This window comes from Trifolium pratense, linkage group LG2, assembly GCF_020283565.1.
Source record: "Trifolium pratense cultivar HEN17-A07 linkage group LG2, ARS_RC_1.1, whole genome shotgun sequence".
NCBI lineage: Eukaryota > Viridiplantae > Streptophyta > Magnoliopsida > Fabales > Fabaceae > Trifolium > Trifolium pratense.
Window position 1 is genome coordinate 6,857,813 of NC_060060.1, and position 20,692 is coordinate 6,878,504.

At 36.9% G+C, this 20,692-nt stretch overlaps 2 protein-coding genes across 4 annotated transcripts; both read right to left on the minus strand.

The window, feature by feature from the left end:
• Nucleotides 1-969: 969 nt before the first annotated feature.
• On the minus strand, nt 970-4,509 carry LOC123906681. The gene is made up of 8 exons (XM_045956647.1): nt 4,097-4,509; nt 3,907-3,994; nt 3,748-3,833; nt 3,584-3,662; nt 3,449-3,508; nt 3,243-3,367; nt 2,023-2,094; nt 970-1,489 (listed from the first exon to the last, which is right to left on the minus strand). The coding sequence occupies exons 1-8, from the start codon at nt 4,411-4,413 to the stop codon at nt 1,387-1,389; spliced, it is 930 nt and encodes a 309-aa protein (XP_045812603.1). The 5' UTR covers nt 4,414-4,509; the 3' UTR covers nt 970-1,386.
• A 2,655-nt stretch (nt 4,510-7,164) lies between these two features.
• LOC123906682 (pyruvate kinase, cytosolic isozyme) lies at nt 7,165-9,650 on the minus strand. Of its 3 annotated transcripts, none has more exons than XM_045956648.1 (4): nt 9,329-9,650; nt 8,931-9,253; nt 8,375-8,836; nt 7,165-8,224 (listed from the first exon to the last, which is right to left on the minus strand). In XM_045956648.1, exons 2-4 carry the CDS (start codon nt 9,186-9,188, stop codon nt 7,412-7,414), a joined length of 1,533 nt encoding a protein of 510 aa, XP_045812604.1. In that variant the 5' UTR covers nt 9,189-9,253; nt 9,329-9,650; the 3' UTR covers nt 7,165-7,411. The 3 variants fall into 3 exon arrangements, with proteins under 3 accessions (XP_045812604.1, XP_045812605.1, XP_045812606.1); XM_045956649.1 differs by having other exon boundaries at nt 8,931-9,255; nt 9,337-9,484; XM_045956650.1 differs by having other exon boundaries at nt 8,931-9,255; nt 9,343-9,439.
• Between the last annotated feature and the right edge of the window lie 11,042 nt (nt 9,651-20,692).

A 20,692-nucleotide genomic window follows, 5' to 3' on the forward strand; every position in this document is an offset into this window, starting at 1 on the left:
ATGAGTACGGCAAACAAACGTGCTTTTTGTTGTGACTTGTGGGGAAAGGATTCCCTGCAACCACTGGACATTACAGCCATCCAAAAAAATAGTAAAAGAAAAGAGTTGGAGGGATGAACTTTAATAATTGAGATTAACAATTGAGGGTATCCAGTGAAAAATCCCCGGGAGACGATCCATTCCTTGACTTGTGAGCAAACACGAGTGACGTGGGGAGGAAGGATGTGTCTCATTTTACGGTATAAATTATAAAATGACGGAGCTTCTAGTTCACTGTTCACTTTTTTTTTTGGGTCAAGTAGTTTAGTGACTAGAAAATCCACCTTAAAGATGAATAGTGGAGTGTCTCGGGTTCGAACCCGAACTCCTGCACATATAATGCGCGATGTCCTCACGGGGACAGTTCACTGTTCACTTTAGTTTTCTAGAATAGAACAAAAGTGATACATCCTCCTCATGTCACTCACTCACGACGTGGTGTTTGTTTGCTCACTTTTGTGTTTGCAGTACTCACGCCACGTCCCTCCAATGTGCTTCAATCAAACTACCCAATCAAACTAAAACATGCAAGCTCTCCAAGAAAAAACGGTTTTTTTTTTTACTTATATGGATTTATTTTTCCCTTTATGTTCTCCGTTTTTAGAAAATGATAATATACCTAAAATAAAATTTCAAAATCTACTTATAAAAATTTAATTTAAATAAAATTAATATAAAAATATACATTGAATTTTATCTAAAAGATTCCTGGATCCAACCAAACTCTGGATATTGGAGTGTTCATCTCAAATTTCCCCTCTACTTTTCTCAGCATTCTTACATTTTCTCAATTGTTCTGTGCACAGGATTTCATTCATACTTTTATGAAATTTTTCACTTGGGGAGGCATATTGCAATTGAATTTTGAAAATGCATCGGTACACCACATTTTAGTATGTTGTACCTTTTTGTGGCCACAAGATAACATAATTTAATCTAGAATACAAACATTATTACTAAGCGCTGAATACACTTGTTTTACATTTCACATCATCAAAGTATCAAACTAATTTAACAATAAATCTACCTCTATTTTGATACACCATTTTAATATCATATTTGAAATGGAAAAAGTATCACAAACCGCTCCTATTCTATTCTCATCACTAAATCTATTATTTCCAATGTCAGCACAACAAAACACAGTTGAATCTCAAGGCTTTTTGGCTACTTGCCTACTTACAGTATGAAAATTCATATCCGGCGCAAACAACCACAACTTAGGGAGTTAAAATAACCACCTCATCCAAGGACATGTTCTTATCAATGCATATAGTTACTGAACCTTTTGCTGTCATATTTTGAACCAAAATCGAGTGAAAGGGATGAACTGCAGCCAGTCCCTGTTTATATCTTGAAGTACTTGTAACCATACTCAGGGTTTGTCATCCCCTCTTCCCAATCACCCATGCACCGACCACCAAAAACAATTTGTTGGATACCAAGATATCTGCTATTTAGAGAAAGGTCAACCATAACTGTTTCTTTCAATAACAAACAAAATAAAAGTGTTCCTGGATATATAGTTCCATAGCTAGTTCTATGGTGCAAAAGTGGGATGAGTTTTGCACCATGCACAAGTTTGTTTCCACCATTGGATCAAAAAGTCTCACCATTGGATCAAGTGAGATATTATGAGACTTATTAGTCTAATAGTGACAACAACAAACTTGTGCATGGTGCAACACTATTTTACTTGTGTACCGCAAAGTTGTAAACTTAGCCCAGTTCCGTATAATCTTTATGACTCTGTCTAATATGAACAAGTAAATTACTTTTGCACCATCTACAAGTTTCTTTTCTACCATTAGATCAATAAGTCTTATAATTTCTTATTTAATTTAAATGTGAGATTTATTGATCCAATGGTGAAAACATATTCCTGTGCATTATTGATCAATAGACTTGTCTCACATGTGCATTATAGACTTGGCCAATCTTTATATTATTATTACTACATGTAGTTTGATAACTCAAACTTACTCTGAGCTTAAACCAGTTAGGCAGTTGAGAAGCACATCAATGGCAAAATAATCAGCCGTACCCAAGTCCACCCTGCAAGTTGCAAGTACGATATGTCTAAAGTTTAAATATATTGAACCAACAGGAATTTTGATTAAACCATATATTTCATATTTATATACTATTTGTATCAAACAAATTTTTTTTTTTGAAGAAGCTAAATTAGTCCACCCAAATTGGCACTAGAGAGAATCGAACCTCAGTGTATCAAACAAATTCTACACTACTGTGCATTCATATTCTACTATTGATTGTTTGTATGTTAAATTATTAAGTCTCTACTACTTTTAATTAGAATTCTGAAAAGTTCCCCTGAGCTTAGCTCAGTTGGTAGGGACATCGCACTATATGTGCAGAGCCCGGGTTCAAACCCGGGACACTCCACTTATTCACCTTTAAGGTGAATTTTCTAGCCACTAGGCTACTTACCAAAAAAAAAAAGAATTCTGAAACGTTTTAAATACTAGAAATTGTATAATAAAGGAAACTTCCCTCCTTTTCAGTACCTATTTAGCTGGTGACGACAACCACCAAAGCCTTTTTTCCACTAGGTGGAGATTATATGGATCAAATAACCCATAATGTCTTGTTGTCAATCAAGTCTCATGATATCCATTATAAAGCTAAATATTTGTTATCGATTCCTAACAGTGTTTCAACTAGTTTTCTCCACATTGTAGCAACAAAAAAAAACTAGTTTCTCCACACACTAAACAAGACAAGACAAAACTATAGCATACAAAACTATAGCATACGTTCTATTTTGGGAGCTACCTGATTTTTTCTCTAGTAATTTCTTGCTAAACATATCCAAGAGACAATGTCACAATCACAATGCATATTTTTATGGAATGGTATAGTCATAATTGAAAAATGAAAAGTCAATAAAAGAGATAAAGAGGAAAGTAAAAGGATTGGGAATGATTGCTTTAAAGAGAAAGTTGGTAAGAGGGGCAGATGAAATGGAGAATAGTCCAATAGTTAGAGGAAGAGTGAGAGCACAAAAAAGTATAGGGTAAACTATTAAGAAGGTGTTTGGTTTAAATAGTTTGTGAATAGACATGATTTATGATACAATTAGATCTGTCTATCTATCTATCTATGTTGTGAATTCCTGGGAAAGTGAAAAGGCAGTTAATAATTGAATCTGCAGGGAAGGAAGAGAGTATAGGATGATATACCAGACACGTCCCCAATTATCCTGGAACTCGACGTCACTAATATCATGGAAAGATGAGGGCATGATTTTGAAAGGCTTGTCTGAATCATAGAGAGGATCATAGTCCATTGATGATGAACTTGATATCTGTGATGAATTAAAGAAACTTGAATGATTTATTAAAAAGGAATGAAATAATAGTTGATTGAGAATGGAAGAAGTAGGTACCTGCAAATTTGAAGAATTGAAGGCACCAAGTCGACCCATGACATACCATGCTTGAATGACCTGTGGAGATGAATGAATGAGCTAACTAACTAACTAACTAACTAACAGTAGTAAGAATTTAAAGAAAAGACATACACTGCCAATTAGATAAACGTCGCGATCAGATGGTGATCCATAGAATTCAAACCAGATATATGAATCAAGTGGATTGAAGCTGCAAGGAAGGAAGAGGAGTGAGTGAGTGGCAATCTCTCTGAATCAGAAATTGATAGAATATGTAATACAATAACAATACATACTCTCTAAATGTGACTTTGGAGGCAACAACAGAGCCAGTTTTGGACCTGCGAAAATCTTTACCCTTTTTACGAATTCTTTCTTCTACCTGAAACGAAGGAAGGAATCAAATGAGAATTGAAGAAAATACTAATTAGTAACTGATTGAGTTAATGACTGACCCGCTCCTTCATGAGTTGAGGGTTGCCGATACTATCTCCAAGGACAGCGCGTAGCTCAGTATCTTCTTTGCAAGCATTTTCAAGGATTCTATTATTCATTCATTCATTTACAATTAGAATTAACAAAGAAAGCATTTCAAATGAATGAATGAATGAATAATAACAAAGCTAGCTAGCTAGTAGTTCTTACTTTGCCCATTGAGGGTAGTTATGAAGACGTTCGTATTCACGTTGCTGTTTGTCTTGCCGGATTCTAAGCAATCTCCTACCTCTCGCCGTGGTTCCCGAACCTTTAATCGACTCCGACTCAAATGATTTATCAATTTCATTATCGTAATTGGATTTAGAGGAGACACAAACAAACACACTACTATTAGGAAGACGCTTCTTCTTCTTCTTCATTGTTGAGACAGAAAGCGAGGATGATGAATAATTCCACTGTAATAATAACTGTGATGATGATGAGGGGCAGCAGTTGTAGTACCAACACCCACACGCCATGCTCATCCCTTCCCAATTTCTATTCTACAACTTCCTTCCTCCTCTCTTTTGGATAGATAATAATAATATTCTTTTTTTAATAAAGTCAAGCTGGGTATGTGTGTTTTTCTGTTTCTTATATTTAAAATGCATTAAATTTACCTTGGAATTACACAATCATTTTAAAAAAGTAAAATAATTAATGAGGGCATTTTGGAATAATAATATTAAGGCTTAAATGCAGTTTTGACCACTCAAGTTTCACAATTGCTTAATTTTGGCTCCTCACATTTCAATTGCTTGATTTTAACCCTCTAAGTTTCACAATTGCTTGATTTTAGCCCTTCAAGTTTCAATTGCTCGATTTTGGCCCCCCAAGTTTACCCCTTTTTGCATTTGCTATCCCCCCGTTGACTTTTTTGACTATAAATTGCTTATGTGATATTTTAAAAAAATTAAAAATATGTTTTAATTAAAAAATAATAATATTTGCTTTTATAAAAATGTATTAAAAATTGTTTTTTTAATAAAAAGTTTAATAATTATTTTTTATTTAAAAAAAAGTTTACAAAGTTTTTAAAAAATAATTCATAAAATGTTTTTTTTTTACTTTTTTATATAACAAAATTATTTTACAAACTACATATAATAAAAAAAAATTATAATTTAGTTTTTAAAAAACAATTTGTAATTTATTTATTTATTTTTAAATACTTATTTAATTTTAAAATGTCACATAACCAATTTTTAATCAAAATATTCAACGGGGGGCTAACAAATGCAAAAGGGGGTAAACTTGGGGGGCCAAAATCGAGCAATTGAAACTTGGAGGGCTAAAATCAAGCAATTGTGAAACTTAGGGGGTTAAAATCAAGCAATTAAAATGTGGGGGGCCAAAATCAAGCAATTGTGAAACTTGGGGGTCAAAACTGCATTTAAGCCTAATATTAAATAGAGTTGAATTTAGTTACTTTTTGCTTATATTTACATAAGTGGGTACTTATTTTTCTGAGTTAATAGTTTTTTTATTAGAAAAAATAAATAAATAAATAAAAATAATAAGGTTAAGATTGGAATAAGAGGTAAAAAACTATAAGCTACAAGGTCAAACGCTACTTGAAATAACATCTGAAAATGCTATAAGCTACTAAGAAAAACTTGTTACCAAACACCTCTAATTTTATTAAGGTACTATAATAAGCTATATGTTATAGCTTATGAAACGATAACCGTTTGGAGAATTAAGATGTCCAATATGAAATCACAAAAAAAAAATATGGATATTTATATGGTATAAGGTTTGAATCAAACTATTGGAGTATTTATTATAATAAGCACCGTAAACATAGAGATTATATTATAATTTAGACAAAAAAATAATTTAAAATGTGTTTTAATCTCAAGTATTTTTTTTTTATGGAAAAAGGAAATCGCAAATATTAATGAAGAATAACCGATGGATCTTCTTTACAATTTTACATAGTCTCCGTTGGATAAGTCAGATTTTGAGCTTATTTTTTTTGGAAAGCAAAATTTGTTAATAAAGTAGTGAATTGAGCACAAGATGTGCAAAAACACTACACAGACAAGAGACGGATACAAATAGGACAACCAGTTCAGATGCAATTATTCTCCCAAACTACAAGAGACTACACCAACAATCTAATAAAGCTTCTAAGATGAACTACCTATGGGCACACATCAGAAAGTAAACTAAAATACAAGCTTCAACTATGACTGTCAATCTATTCCTCTAAAGCCACTGCAATCCGATACAGGATATAGAGCACAGTTACAGTGGCTGCAGAATGCGTGCAGGTAACATGAAAACAGCACCTGAGAAGTGCGCCCGTTATTAAACAACCGAAAGAAATCCATCCAATTTGCTCCACTAAGCAAGAGGTTCGTATAACAGCAAATGCAACGAGAAAAACGAACGAGCCTTGGGATCCCGCGTCACACCACTAGATGACTCTTGGACTTTAGAAACAAAACCGCTTCAAATCCAAGACAAAAGGATCGTGACATTATGAGATACTACCAAGACAACTCGATTAAGAAGGACATTTGCATGTTACAGACCCTCGGAAAACAGTCCTGAAGCCTGCAATGCGTCCTGCACAAAAACCAGACAACCAAGCAGCATAAACAATTACAAGGAAGAGTACAATCAATTCTATCACAGGAATCAAACTTGAAGCCTTCTTATATTAATTCCTATACAAGCGAGTGGATTCAGCCACCACATGCTTAAGTCGTAGTTGAATCCTTTGGAGCGAGCTCTAAGGATTCTCCAAGACAGGATTTTAGATTCTTACAATAATTTCTCCCATTTTAGATTTTGAGCTTATAATTTATAAGTTCATCTAATGAAAAAGACATGTTTGGTAAACGTTTTTTTAAAAAGAGCTTATAGTTTATTTTACTAGCTTGTAACTTATTTTTCAAACGCTATTTCAAGTAGTTTATGAGCTTATAGCTCATTATTTTTTTCTTCCAATTCTACTCTTGTCATCTTGAAAAAAATAAAATATTAATTAAACTTTTTTTTATGTCATTTCATACTTATAAGCTAGTTCAACCGCTAATTTTACCGAACACTACAAATTCAATCAATTAGTTTTTCCGCTATAAGCTAGCTTATAAGCTATTCGCTAATCGCTATAAACTCATCCGCTATAAGTTATCTTATCAACTATCCGCTATTTTTTATCAAACTGAGCCATAGTTTCACCATTCCTAAATTTCAACATATGATGTGGTAATGCCGAGTTAATAGACTTGTCGAATACCATTGTGGAAGACATCCACAAAGCACAAACCTATCTTATTTTAAATGCAAGAAATGCAGATTATTTTAGTGAGAATCACATCTAGAAGTACTCTGCAATATTACAGTAAATACCGAAACCTAGTTCATCAACAACAAAAAATACCAAAACCTGCTAATAGTTATCCTCCATTATATGATGGACAAACAGCAAAATTAATAGATAAGCTGAAACATAACACAACCCTTCTTGCATCACTTGACTATGCAGATCTTTATAACAGAAGCAGCTCCAATACGATGAAGAGCAACAACTGCATCACCAGGTTTACAAAGCCCCTTCTGTGTTGCTGACTTAAGAGAAGCCTCCAGAATAGCATCTGTAGATTCTGCGTCAGTAGCTCTGGCAGATCCTTCGGCCAATATAGGAATCAAGCCTCTGTATATTAAGCTGTGCCTTGCTGGTGCTTCATCACTGCAGGTCCAATCAAACGAGTCCGTGGTCAAAACCGGAACCACCACAGACAAGATTGGAACAGCTGGCCTGTACTTGGCAACTAACTTTGCTGTACTCCCACCTCGTGTCAGCACAACAATGAGTTTCGCTCTGGCCTTGTTGGCTGTGCGTACAGCCGATGATGCGAGGCTTTCCAATGGACTCATGGGCAATGGAGTAGACCTTATCATCTCTTTGAAGATAGCACCATAGTCAAGGGAAGATTCTGCTTCAATACAAATGCGAGCCATAATTTTCACAGCAAGTTCAGGGTAAGCTCCAGCTGCACTTTCACCACTAAGCATGACGCAATCCGTTCCATCAAGAACTGCATTGGCTACATCAGTTGCTTCAGCTCGGGTTGGCCTGGGAGACTTGATCATGGATTCAAGCATCTGGGTAGCAGTCACCACAGGCTTGCCAACAAGATTACACTTATATATCATCATTTTCTGTGCCAGAAATATCTTCTCAACTGGGATCTCCATTCCAAGATCACCACGTGCCACCATGAATGCATCAGTCTCACGCAGGATCTCATCAAAGTTCATGACTCCCTCCTGATTCTCAACCTTGAAATGAAATTCGACAAAATAAGTCATTTCTTTCCAGATCATCTTAGATACCATAGCACAAACAAATGAAAAATGGCAATCATATTTATATTATAAATAAATAAATGTTGCAGAAGAATGCAATAATAAAAATGAATGAATGAATACCTTTGACATGAGCTGAATATGCTTTGCATGTGGCCCCAAAACCTTGCGAACATTAACAAGATCTGAGCCCTTACGAACAAATGAAAGAGCAATCATATCAATATTATTAGGGACACCCCATTGAAGAATATCTTCCTTATCCTTGTCAGTAAGAGTGGGAAGATCCACCACAACACCAGGAAGATTAACATTTTTCCTCTCACCCAACATTGCAGTGTTATCACAGCGACATCTAACAGTAGCGGCTTGTTGATCACAAGACAAAACAGTGAGGGTGATTGTTCCATCAGAGCATAGTATGGTATTTCCAGGCTTCAAGTGGACCGGGAGTTTCTTGTAGCTCATTGATATGGTCTCCTGATCCCCCTTAATTTCATAATCAGTAGTTATGGTGATTTCTTGTCCTTCTTTGAGCTGAATAGGTTTTCCATCTTTGAGAAAACCAGTTCGAATCTCAGGCCCCTGAAGCAGCAGAAGCATATGAATCATGAATGAATTGAATAACAAACAAGAAATTAAATTAATGATGCAAAAGTGAAGTGAATTAATTACCTACCTTGGTGTCGAGCATGACAGCACAGAGAATACCAGTGGAGTGCATAGCAGACTTGAGATTGTTGAGAGTTTCTTGATGATATTGATGAGTACCATGTGAAAAATTGAAACGAGCAACATTCATGCCAGCTTTAAGAAGTTTCTCAATCATTTGAACAGATCGAGAAGCAGGACCAAGAGTACAGACGATTTTGGTCTTAGGTATACGACCATCGTTAGGAAGTTGGTTCAAGATCCCTTCAATGTCAATGTTCGACATTCTCAAACAACCTGGCTGGCTGGCTAATAACTTAGCTAACCTCTACTTAGCTTAGTACACACACACTAGTGATAGATAACAATAATGAGAGTCGTATATATATCAAATGAAAGAATGAGATAGATGATAGAAGAACATACCTTGGAATTGGAATTGGAATTGGATGGAACCAACCAACAACCTTTTTTTTGCCAACTACTACCGCACGCACCGCAAGCAAAGGGAGGGGTTATTTATTGGAATAGAAGAAGAAAAAAAAGAAAGAGTGTCTATTTATTTACCCATTTTTATTTTATAGTACAGCGAACGAATATTCCTGATTTTTTTTTTTTATTTTCCAAATTCTATTCTATTCTATTCTAAAGTAAACAGCAAGCAAGCAAGGATCACGCACTGCACGCCTTTGGATTTGGATTTTCTTTCTTTTGGACGTTTGGTTGAACCCTGTCTCAATCTAAACATAAAGTAACCACGACTCACCCCCTTATTTCCTTTTTACTATTTTATTATTATTAAATTATTATATAATTTTCAAAAAGGTATTTATAAATTTAATTTTTTTGACAAATATATCTCAAGAACTCTTTAATATTTGTCAAATATTATAAAAAATCCAAATATTAAAATTTGAATGGTCTTACTCTTATCCTATATCAGGTCGTGGCCCTTTACCATGGTCAAAAGTTTCAATTCCGTGGGTTGAATTGAAGGCCCCCACCGATTTGGACACTAGACGCTTAACCTCTTCTTCTGTGTGCGTCGCACTTCGTCCCACGGTTTTGCAATTGCAAAGTGACTTTCAAGAATGGTATTTACTATTTAAAAAGTTAAAGTTTGTATAATTAATATTTTAAAATATAATTTTTAATGCAATACCAATACTATTTTCGGTTTTTTTTTTTGTTTACAATGATCCGGAGATCGAAACCAGGACATGTAGCTGAACTTTGGGGATTGCTGGAAGGTTTATTTATGTCGAGAAGCATGGGGTTTGACATGTTAGAAGTGCAAATGGATTCGTAAATTATAGTAAGCATCATTAACAAGCATGGTCATAGAATGGTGGATTCTAACTTGTCGAACATCAATGCAAATGTTCTTATGACAGACAAGTTTTATGGCTTACTCCTAGTGCAACCCAACAAACTATGAATTTTCTGAGTGTGTTTTTGGGCTAACATGGCTTAAAAGGAAAAATTGTTAATTTAGGTGGAAACATTAATCAACAATTTAAGCGGGTGGTACCAAGAAAAAGAAGAACAAGTTTAAGATTGATGCTAGCAAAGGGTTCAAGATAAATGGTTCTAACCATATGTCTCATTGATGTCCTCTTGCATTGAAGTAGTTCTTTTTGTTTTGGTCTATTTTTTCACTTTATTTCTTTAATGGTTTTGGTTTTTGTCCTTGTTTCTTTATCCTGAAAAAAAAATAACGCATACGTAATACTAAGAATGCAATGGACATGCACAATCACCGGAAAATGTGGTTTACACATAAATCCAATCATATTTCATTTAATTGTTGTTCGTGTAGACCAAAATGATGCGACTTCGCCGGCGTTTGCGGTGGTTGAAAGCGTTGAGACCCCTGTTGAAACGGAGGGGGGTTGTGTACCTGCAGGCACTCCGACGCTCAAGTCAGTATGTGTGTAAGGTTTTCTAAGCTATATGAAATGCGTACCTTGCAAATGAAGTGGAGATGCATATATATAGCCCCCAGCGCTGGGCTAAGGCCCTTGATGGCATTAATGGCCATCAAGTGGCTGCCGGAAAACGGCTTGGAGGCCTTGATGTGCAGTAAATGCTCATCATTCCGGTTTACGGCCGTTACAATACGCATGGGTATCTGACCGTTAGGACGTGCTCGGATGGTATATGTGTTCGACACCCTCTGATGCTCGAGCTCTAAGCTCGGCCCAGAACAGGAGCCCCCCAAGTCGTTATGCTCGTATGCGAGGGTAATGACTTGAAGCTTTATCGATTCGTCTCGATTTGCCGAACGTGACAGATCCGAGTTGGGCAGCTGAATTTTCGCGGTGTCCCTGTGGTCAAAGTCAAGCTTTGGAAAGGGAGAATCGTTTATTCCAAGCGGTCAATCCTAGGTTTCTGCAGCCGCCTCTCGCATTTATGGGATGTCAGGTGTGGTGACTGGTCCTTTGGGCGGCAAGTTTTGCTATAAATACTTGCTTATCCTTTGACTTCCCATATCCTGAGTTTGGAGGCTAGCGATGGATAATAGGGATTCCAAGAAGGTTGTTGCTGATGGCTCTGAGTCTCGAAGAGGAAAAAAGAGAGCGGAGGTTCCTAAGCCTGCGCCGGCTCGTTCTCAAAAGGGGAAAGAAGCTAAGGTGATGTTCCCTTCCTCGGATACTTCTGATACCTCAAGTTCCGACGAATCGGCGGATTTCATTGGGGCAATCGAGGAGTTCCTGAGGGCTCGTCAATCTCCCCACCTCTATCCTCCTGGCCCTGCATCTGGTGAAGGAGGGTCCCAGGTCGGGAAGGAGGCTAAGATATGGCCAGAGGAGGTGCTGTGGACTGATTCGGATTCCGCAATTAGCTCAGGTTCCGAGCACGAGGATTAGGTGCTCGGTTCCCTTTGTAATCCTCTCGCCTTTGTAACGGATTATCATTAATAAAATAATTCTCCTTTGATTTTTTCTTTAAGTATTTCGAGCGCATTTTATTTGCATTCATGCCTTATGTATGTTCTTAATTTAATAATGTCGCGGATCTTCCGAAACATTCCGAGCGGACTTTCGATCGAAAAATTATACTCCTTGTTCGAGCATGTTTTCGATTTCACGAATTTGTCGAGGAGCGCGGTGTTCTTATTCGGTTGCTGCGGGCTTCCCCGTATTTTTAGCAAAGAAATAAGGGGAATGGGTTCCGAGGATCTTGCATTACCTTTTTTGGTTGCGATTTTCTCGGGATGTGGTGTCTTGGATTTCGCGAGATTTGCGCGAGCAGACGGATGTGACTTGAAAGGACGAGTCGCTTCGTTTCCTCTCGCCACGTGTAAAGACTATTTACATAGCACTTGAGTGTCTATAACTGAGTTTTGAATCTCGAGGTCGACTTGAACCGTTGGATTTTCGCGCCTTTTCGTTTCTCCTGAGATCAAATCTGAGCCACTTGATCGTGATTGATTCGGACCGTTGGATCGATCCCGTGGTTCAGATGGAAGCGGCGCGGATTTTCCTGTACGGATGCGTTGGCCTATATATAGGAGGGAGGTTTTTTTCGTTTGAAACTTTACAGTTTCTTACTCACTTCTTACCAACTTCCTTGCTTCCAGGCCTCCCGGCGATTCATATTTTCTTTGTTGCTATACTTCAAGCGTCTTCTTTCCCATTAATCACCAAGTAAGTGCTTTATCCTTGTTAATCTTTGAAGGTGTGAAAACACAAGAAGGGGGGGGTTGAATTGTGTTTTAGCTAAGTTAAAACTTTTTCAAGTTCTTAACTCAACTATGTTCGCAGCGGATAAATAACACAAATAATAATAAGAGAGAGAGAGAAAAGCACACAAGCAGTTTATACTGGTTCCTCTCACAAAACGAGAGTAGTCCAGTCCCCTTGCACTTCCAAGGGAGTTCACTATAATCACACAAGATTACACCTGCTCAAGCACACAAGCAAGAGACTTCACAACTATGCTCAAGCACACAAGCTTAAGACTTCACACTTAAACACACAAGTTTAAGTCTCACACTTAAGCACACAAGCTTAAGTTACACACGTAACAATAAAGTATATAAAAATATACAAGTGCTCTTAGATGAACCTAAAGAGAGCAAATACAAGTATTACAAAGTATTTGGCTAAAGTGCAAAAACACTTGAGAAAGATTCAGAGCTTGTATATCACAGAGTTCAGAGTTTGTTCAGCGCACGTTCAATTCTTGATAATTGTATATATTTGTTGTAGCTGAATCTTCTAGTATATATACCACTAGAAAAGAGTCGTTGCAAGAGAACCGTTGGAGTTGATAAACTTTTGTCTTCAAGCAGTCTGTCTTGATGCAGTTGGTTGTATCCAAAACTAAGAAAGAGTTTCAGGTACTTTGACTACTGCAGAGTGGACTTTCCTTATTCAGCTAACAAAACTGAAGACCCACGTTCTCAAGACAGGACAGACAAAACAGAGGTAGCTGAACTGATCAGGCTTGAAAGGTCCTTTTCTCCATTGGTAGAAGAGTTGACTGGTGAAAGGAATCTTCACAGCTTTCAAAGAGATCTTCAGAGTTTGATGAAGCTCGTAGACAGACAGAAGTACTGAAGTCTTCATCCTCTGAACGTTGTAACCTCTGAAGTCCAACATCTTCTGAGCGCTTGTGAACTTCTGAATTCACATCCTCTGAACTTCACTCAGGACTTTAAATGATGCTTATATCTGCGCACTTAAAGTAAATTTTTAGTCCTTCCAATTGTTAATTAAAACTTTGTTATCATCAAAACCTTTATAGATTTAGGGGCAAACATTTTTAAATCAATTTTGTTCCAACAATCTCCCCCTTTTTGATGATGACAAACATAAGTATTAATTGACAATTGTTGTTAAATTAACTTATCATGTTTCTCTTAGGTTTATGAGGTTTGCAAGCTCCCCCTAAGATTGATACTCCATAAAGTCTGAACTTTATGTTTTATCCATGATATTTTAATTTAGTATAAGATTAAGATGTTTTGAAATAAAACAAATTTCATATCTTTCTTCAGAGTGAGAGGTTTGCAAGCTCTCCCCCTAAGTCTCATAAGGCTAAGTTAAAATTGCACTCTTAACTTATCCTTACTTATGAAATTTATTTCAGTTTCAACTAACTTAGTCTCCACCTTGAAATACGTAAAACAACTTAAAAATAACAACTTTTAACTTAACAGATAAAAGCGAGATAAAAGGCGTGGTTTCAGTTTTGGAACATATCAATTAATGCGTAACTACTCCCCCTTTTGTCATTATCAAAAAGTAAAACAAAGTTATAAAACCAAGACAGTCAAAGAAAGAAGAGTGGTAGTTACAAAGGTGAATTAAATTTACAAACGAAAACCAACGCACTCAAAGGTTTATAAAAAGTGAACGAGTTAACATGCCTTCTTCACATAAAAACAAGAGTAAACAAGTGAAGCAAGAGAAGGTAGAAATAATGAAAAGATTCAGCTTACGCATCGCTGAGTTTAAGAGAAAGAAGAACGAAGAGAAACGCGAAGACGAAGAGAAGGATAAAGAAGACAACAAGATACCACAAGATGCTGAGATAATAATCATCTCATCAGACTCTGAAGCTGAAGAGAATGAAGATGATGCTGACTATGTGGAGTTCTTGGCTAGCTATGTTCCAGAAGAGGAACAAGAAGAAGAAGAACAAGAGCAAAACCCAGATCCCATTGAAATATCATCAGAGGATGCTGAGGAGAAATCAGAGATTTCTTCTGAGTTTTATCCATCTGATTAGGATTAGGTTGTCTTTTTCTTTTTCTTTTTACCAATGTACTCAACATTATCATATCATTAATAAAAAATTTGTTTTAGAAAGCATCTTGTGTTCTTATGTTCTAATTTAACCAAGAAAAATAATCACACGCAAAACAAACAGAATATAAAACAAACCACATAATTAATAAAACAAACATAGCTTAAAAAGAAAATTGTTCAGAGGATAAACAGATAATAAAGAAAGAAAACTTAAAAACATGTGCAGAGAATCCTAGGGTTTCTTAAGAAAGGCTAAGAGTTGGTCGAATTTATCATTCAAAGATCCCACATTGGAAACTAAACCATCCACCTTGGTTTCCAATGTCTCTTGAGCAACTCTTTGACGTTCTACACCTTCTTGCTGTTCCCTCAGGGCTTCTTGAAAAATCTGCAACTGATCCGCCATAGCAGGAGCTTGATCTTCAATCACAGGTTCTGGTTCTTCAATCATAGGTGCCTTGCCTTTATCAGAGGGTTCTCCTTCCTCTGGATAATCTATCATCAGCACATCCTCTTGATTCTGAGAAGCAAGCACAACCAGTACATCCTCTTCTGTGGCATCTTCATTCTGTAGCTCATTACCCAACTCAGCAACTCTAGCAGCAGCTTCTTCCAGACGTTCATTCTCAGTCCGTTGATCCTCAAGACGTTGCAGAAGAGTAGAATCAACCCAGCAATCTTTGAATTCAGACATACGCCTCACAGCAGCAGCTATAGCAACAAGCTTAGCACGCTCATGCTCTTCATGATTGAATGGCGTTAACCTTTTCAACTCAGCCCTAGCCAGACTGTCCCTCATGAAGCTTATACCTTCCAGATCCCGCTTACCAATAACAGCCTTAACCTTTGCAGCAGCAACATCCAAAGCATTGCAAATCCTTGCCTTAATGCTTGATACTTCGAGGTCCACATCAGAAGGACAAACTAAGAACCTGTCCTTTATTGTAGATAATCTAAGCAAGTCTTCATGAAATTGAGTGGATAGATTTCTAAAAGTGTTGGATGAAGATGGTGAAGGATTGGGAATGGTAGAGAGAGTAGGTATTTCAGGAGTAGGGTTGTCAATAATCACAACTTCTACCTCTGAAGGCTTGGGAGCACAAGTGTGAATACGCTCAGGAGAAGCATGTTCAGCACTTGGGTTAGGATGGGGTTCAGGAGTTGGTTCAGGTGATGAGATGTCAGAAGTTGATTCAGGGTAAATATGGTCAGGAGATGGTTCAGGAGATTTATGTTCAGGAGTTGGTTTAGGAGCAATTTGTTCAGGGGTTGGTTCAGGAGATGGAGAGGATTGTTTTGTGGGAGAGGTTGGTTTAGTGACAGGAATATCTGGTTGAGGTTCAGATGGTGGAATGTCAGGTTGAGGTGATGTAGGTTTAGGAGGTGAGCTAGATTTGTGTTGAGTTTCATGAGAAAGAGGGTGATTATTAAGAGGGTCAGGGCTCAAATGTTTTTCCAGTTCAGATAGGGGGTTATCAGAGGTTGGATTATCAGTGGTTGGTAAAACAGTTCTGAGAGGTTTGGTGTAACCTAATCCAATCTCATTTTCATTAAAAACATACTTAGAAGACTTACCTTTGTCTTTGGAAATAGGAGCAGGTCTTTTCCTCAAACGAGCAGCAAGAGTCTCCTCATCAGATTCAGTTTCATCTTCAGAGTCAGATTCCTCAGATGAACTGTCAACTTCAACAACCATAGGCTTTTTGGAAGCTCCTTCAGCAGCCTTGGTTGCAGTTTCTTCATGCTTCCTCTTAGTTCTTTGCTCAGCCATAGATTGCTCAACCTTAACCTTCTTCTGAGCCAAAAGATCTGGTTTTTCTTGTTCAGCTTTCCTCTTTGGCTTCCTCTTAGGGTTATACATGTTTACAGGAGCTGGAGGAACCATACTTCTATCAACAACCAAACCTTCTTTTCTGAGCACTTCTAAGTAGTCCTGAATCACATGCTCAGCATCAGCTTCAGATATAATTGGGTAGCCTTCTACATACATACGATCTTCAGGTCTAACTCTAAATTCTTGTTTAGGTTGAACCAGCTTGGTGTTGATTAAGTGCATCTTTGTTAAGAAGCTTGCATTCAGAACTTCTGGTAAGAGCTTCTGAGCCATAAGTTCTGGATAGAACTTCTTCAGATTCTGAACAATGTGACCTTGGTACAGAAGATCTGAAAGCAATCTAGGATAGACAATAGTTGTTTTTCTCTGAGACTTGCTTTGGTAGATGGCTTCACAGATCCTCTCAAAAAAGTATTTACCCAGATTTACTTTCCTTTCAGTCAGAAGAAAGTAAATCAGATGACGATGAGGCCACGAGATAGTATCAGTACCACCAACTCTTGGACTGATAGTTGACAAGATAATCTTGAATAAGACCCTGCACTCATCTGTCAGACCTTTAACCTTTCCCTTCAACTTCATATCAATGCACATCCTGTGCAGAAGTTCTTCTCTGAATCTTGTATCCTTTTCGAAATCATCCAGCACCAAACCAGAGTTGTCCAAACCCAACAACGCATTGAAGTGTATTGGAGAAAAAGTAAGATTGATACCACAGATGTTAGACCTAATCTGTGTACCAGTAAACTCCAAAAGACCCATCTCCTTCCTAGTTTTTCCTTTCAGACTAGGATTTCTTTCGATTGCGGCAAGTTCCTCTTGCTTAGCTTCATACTTAGAGAAAACTCGTGCTTTCATCCAGAATTTCTTCAAAAGATCTGGATAGATAGGACCATTCAACATGTCGAAGTACTTGTTCCATCCTTGAGCAGAGAAGTACGGTTTCACATCATATCCATTTTCTTTCAAACTGTCAAAGTCGACCATCTTCTCAGGTAGTAACGTTAGTTGCGATTCTGGGAATTCCATTTCATTTCCAACAATCTGAAGATGTCTAAACATGAACGGTGGAATCTTTGTTGAAGAAGATGACGAAGGTCCAGCCATGTTGGAGATTAAGGTAAGGTTTGGAAAACTAGCGAGAGAGAAAGAAATTGTGTTGGAGGTTTAGAGAGAATATGAAAGTGTAGGTTGTGAGAGTGAATAGTGTGCAAGTGTATTGTGTAAGTTTATTTAAATGAGTACAGTTAACACGAAAATAGCAAATTTGGGAAGTTACGCTAATTGACAAAAAGTTGAATACCAAAAATCATCATTAACCACCCACTACCTGACACACGTAGACCACGTGCAGAAAATTTACTCGGTAACTGCTATTTTAATGGACAACTGTTCAGCAGTGAATACTGAACGTTTCCCACTTAAATAGTTCAGAGCCTCTGAGTTATTTAAAATTCTCTATCAGAGTCAAGTACTTCAGAGCTTGTGTTTCAGATGTTCTGAATCATAAGTTCTGATATACATAACCTCTTACACTTTAATTGCCAAAAACAATTTTTCATTCAGAGATTGAAAACATGTTCAGATGTTTCTTTATAAAATCAAATCTTTCAACAGATAAGGCTTTAGTAAATATGTCAGCCCATTGATTTTCAGTATCAACAAACTTAATATCTATAATGCCTCTCTGAACATAATCTCTGATAAAATGATGTTTAATTTCAATATGTTTGGCTCTAGAGTGTAGGATAGGATTTTTAGATAAATGAATGGCTGCAGTATTATCACAATATAAAGGAATATTGTTACTGCTTACCTGGTAATCTTCTAACTGATATTTTAACCAGAGTAGTTGTGTGCAACACTTAGCTGCTGAAATGTATTCTGCTTCTGCTGTAGACAAAGCTATAGTAGTTTGTCTCTTACTAGCCCAGGAGATAAGGTTTTCACCAACAAATTGACAATTGCCACTTGTGGATTTTCTTTCAATTTTATCTCCAGCATAGTCAGCATCACAGAATCCATTTAGCACATAATCATTGGATTTCTTATAGAGAAGTCCAAGATTAGTTGTTCCTTTCAGATACCTAAAGATTCTCTTTACAGCAGTAAGATGAGATTCTCTGGGATCTGACTGGAATCTTGCACATAAGCAAACACTGAATAGAATATCTGGTCTAGAGGCTGTCAGATAGAGTAAGGAACCAATCATACCTCTGTAGACCTTTTGATCTACCTTTCCTTCATCATCTGACTTGCCCATGTTGGTAGTTGGATGCATAGGAGTATTCATTATCTTGCAGTCATCTAGATTGAATTTCTTCAGAAGTTCTTTAGTGTATTTTGATTGATGAACATAAGTTCCTTCCTTCTTCTGATTGATTTGAATTCCAAGAAAGAACTTCAACTCTCCCATCATGCTCATTTCAAATTCATCCTGCATTATCTTAGAAAAACTCTTGCACAAAGCAGCATTAGTTGAACCAAAAATAATATCATCAACATAAATTTGAATGATTAAGATGTCTTCTTTGGTTGTCTTTCTAAAGAGTGTGCAGTCAACCTTTCCTTTCTCAAAACCTTTTTCAAGAAGGAAATTACTGAGTCTGTCATACCAAGCTCTTGGAGCTTGTTTCAGACCATACAGTGATTTCTTCAGTTTAAAAACATGTTCAGGGTTTGAGACATCTTCAAAACCAGGAGGTTGCTTAACATACACTTCTTCAGAAATAAAACCATTTAAGAAGGCACTTTTAACATCCATCTGATATAAGGTTATTCCATGATTAACAGCATAAGATAGAAGTAACCTGATTGCTTCAAGTCTAGCAACTGGTGCAAAGGTTTCAGTATAGTCAATCCCCTCTTGTTGACTATAACCTTGTGCAACCAATCTAGCCTTGTTTCTTACCACTTCACCTTGTTCATTCAGCTTGTTTCTGAATACCCATTTTGTTCCAATAATGTTCTTGTGTGAAGGTTTAGGCACTAGAGTCCATACATCATTCCTTTGGAATTGATTCAGCTCTTCTTGCATTGCTACAATCCAAGCATCATCCTTCAGAGCTTCATCAATCTTTGAAGGTTCCATCATTGAGATAAGACCAACTAATGATTCCTCATTTCTCAGTTGAGATCTTGTCTTCCTTGGACTATCCTTGTTGCCTAATATCAGTTCCTCTGGATGTGATGATTTGTATTTGAAAGTATTTCTTGGGGGCTCATCATCTTCAGACTCATCAACTTCAGGTTCAGCAGATGCTTCAGTTCTTGGTTGTTCAGAGTCTGTAGGAACTATTGTGTTCAGAGGTACTTCAGAGAATGGATGTTCTGAGTAGTTTGGAATATCTGAATATTGATCCTCTGATACCTGAAATCTAGATAAACCTTCCACAAGCTCTGACACTGTACCTATTATCTTTCCTTTCTGATTACCTCCAAAGCCAACAGAACCTACTTCTTTCATGGTTAGCTTGGAAAACAGTTGTTTGTCACCAGTCATGTGCCTTGAACACCCACTATCCAGATACCATGAATGATTCATGATACTTCTTTGAGTGATAGGCTGTATGAGAAACAACTTTAATCACTACAATGGAACTCTTTATCACAGTTAATGATAAAGTCATCCCAATATTCTTCCTCTTCATTGATCAAGTTCTGATTGTTCACTTGAGAACTTGTCAGCCATTGGTCAAGGACATAAGCCCTTCTTCCTTTGCATAGAACTTGTTTCCAAACTCTAGGTAGGACATATCCTTTCCTAGTTGGTAAATCTGAATGATACATAATTTCAGCTTTTGGTACCCATCTTCTGGGTCCACGCTTGTTAGTCCACAAATGTTTACTGTGTTGTTGAGTGTGAGAGAAAGATTTTGGTTTGGAATAATAACTCTTTTGAAAATATTTCTTAGTTTGAGTTCTGTTATTATTCCAGGACTTGGATTGTTTATGCTTCCAGAGTTTGTATTTATCACCAGTCCATTGATTTGACTGGTTATACTTACTGACTCTAGAATCATAAATAACCTTAGTCCTATGTTGCCTCTGAGGTTTGAGGTTTGACTTTCTTTTAAAAACTTCTGAGCCTTTAGGTTGACTTTTCTCATGAACTGGAGTTCCTCTGGTTCCAGAAGTTGAAGCCTCAGATTTTGAAACTTTCAGAACATCTGAACTGATACTGTCAAGTTCTGAATA

Excerpts from the sequence above, each read along its gene's own strand:
- LOC123906682 (XM_045956648.1), bottom strand. The coding sequence starts at position 9,188 with ATGTCGAACATTGACATTGAAGGGATCTTGAACCAACTTCCTAACGAT. Across the intron at positions 8,837-8,930 it reads CTGTCATGCTCGACACCAAG|GGGCCTGAGATTCGAACTGG; the intron begins GTAGGTAATTAA and ends CTGCTGCTTCAG. Across the intron at positions 8,225-8,374 it reads ATATTCAGCTCATGTCAAAG|GTTGAGAATCAGGAGGGAGT; the intron begins GTATTCATTCAT and ends TTTCATTTCAAG.
- LOC123906681 (XM_045956647.1), bottom strand. The coding sequence starts at position 4,413 with ATGAGCATGGCGTGTGGGTGTTGGTACTACAACTGCTGCCCCTCATCA. Across the intron at positions 3,995-4,096 it reads AACTACCCTCAATGGGCAAA|AATCCTTGAAAATGCTTGCA; the intron begins GTAAGAACTACT and ends AATGAATAATAG. Across the intron at positions 3,509-3,583 it reads ACGTTTATCTAATTGGCAGT|GTCATTCAAGCATGGTATGT; the intron begins GTATGTCTTTTC and ends TCATCTCCACAG.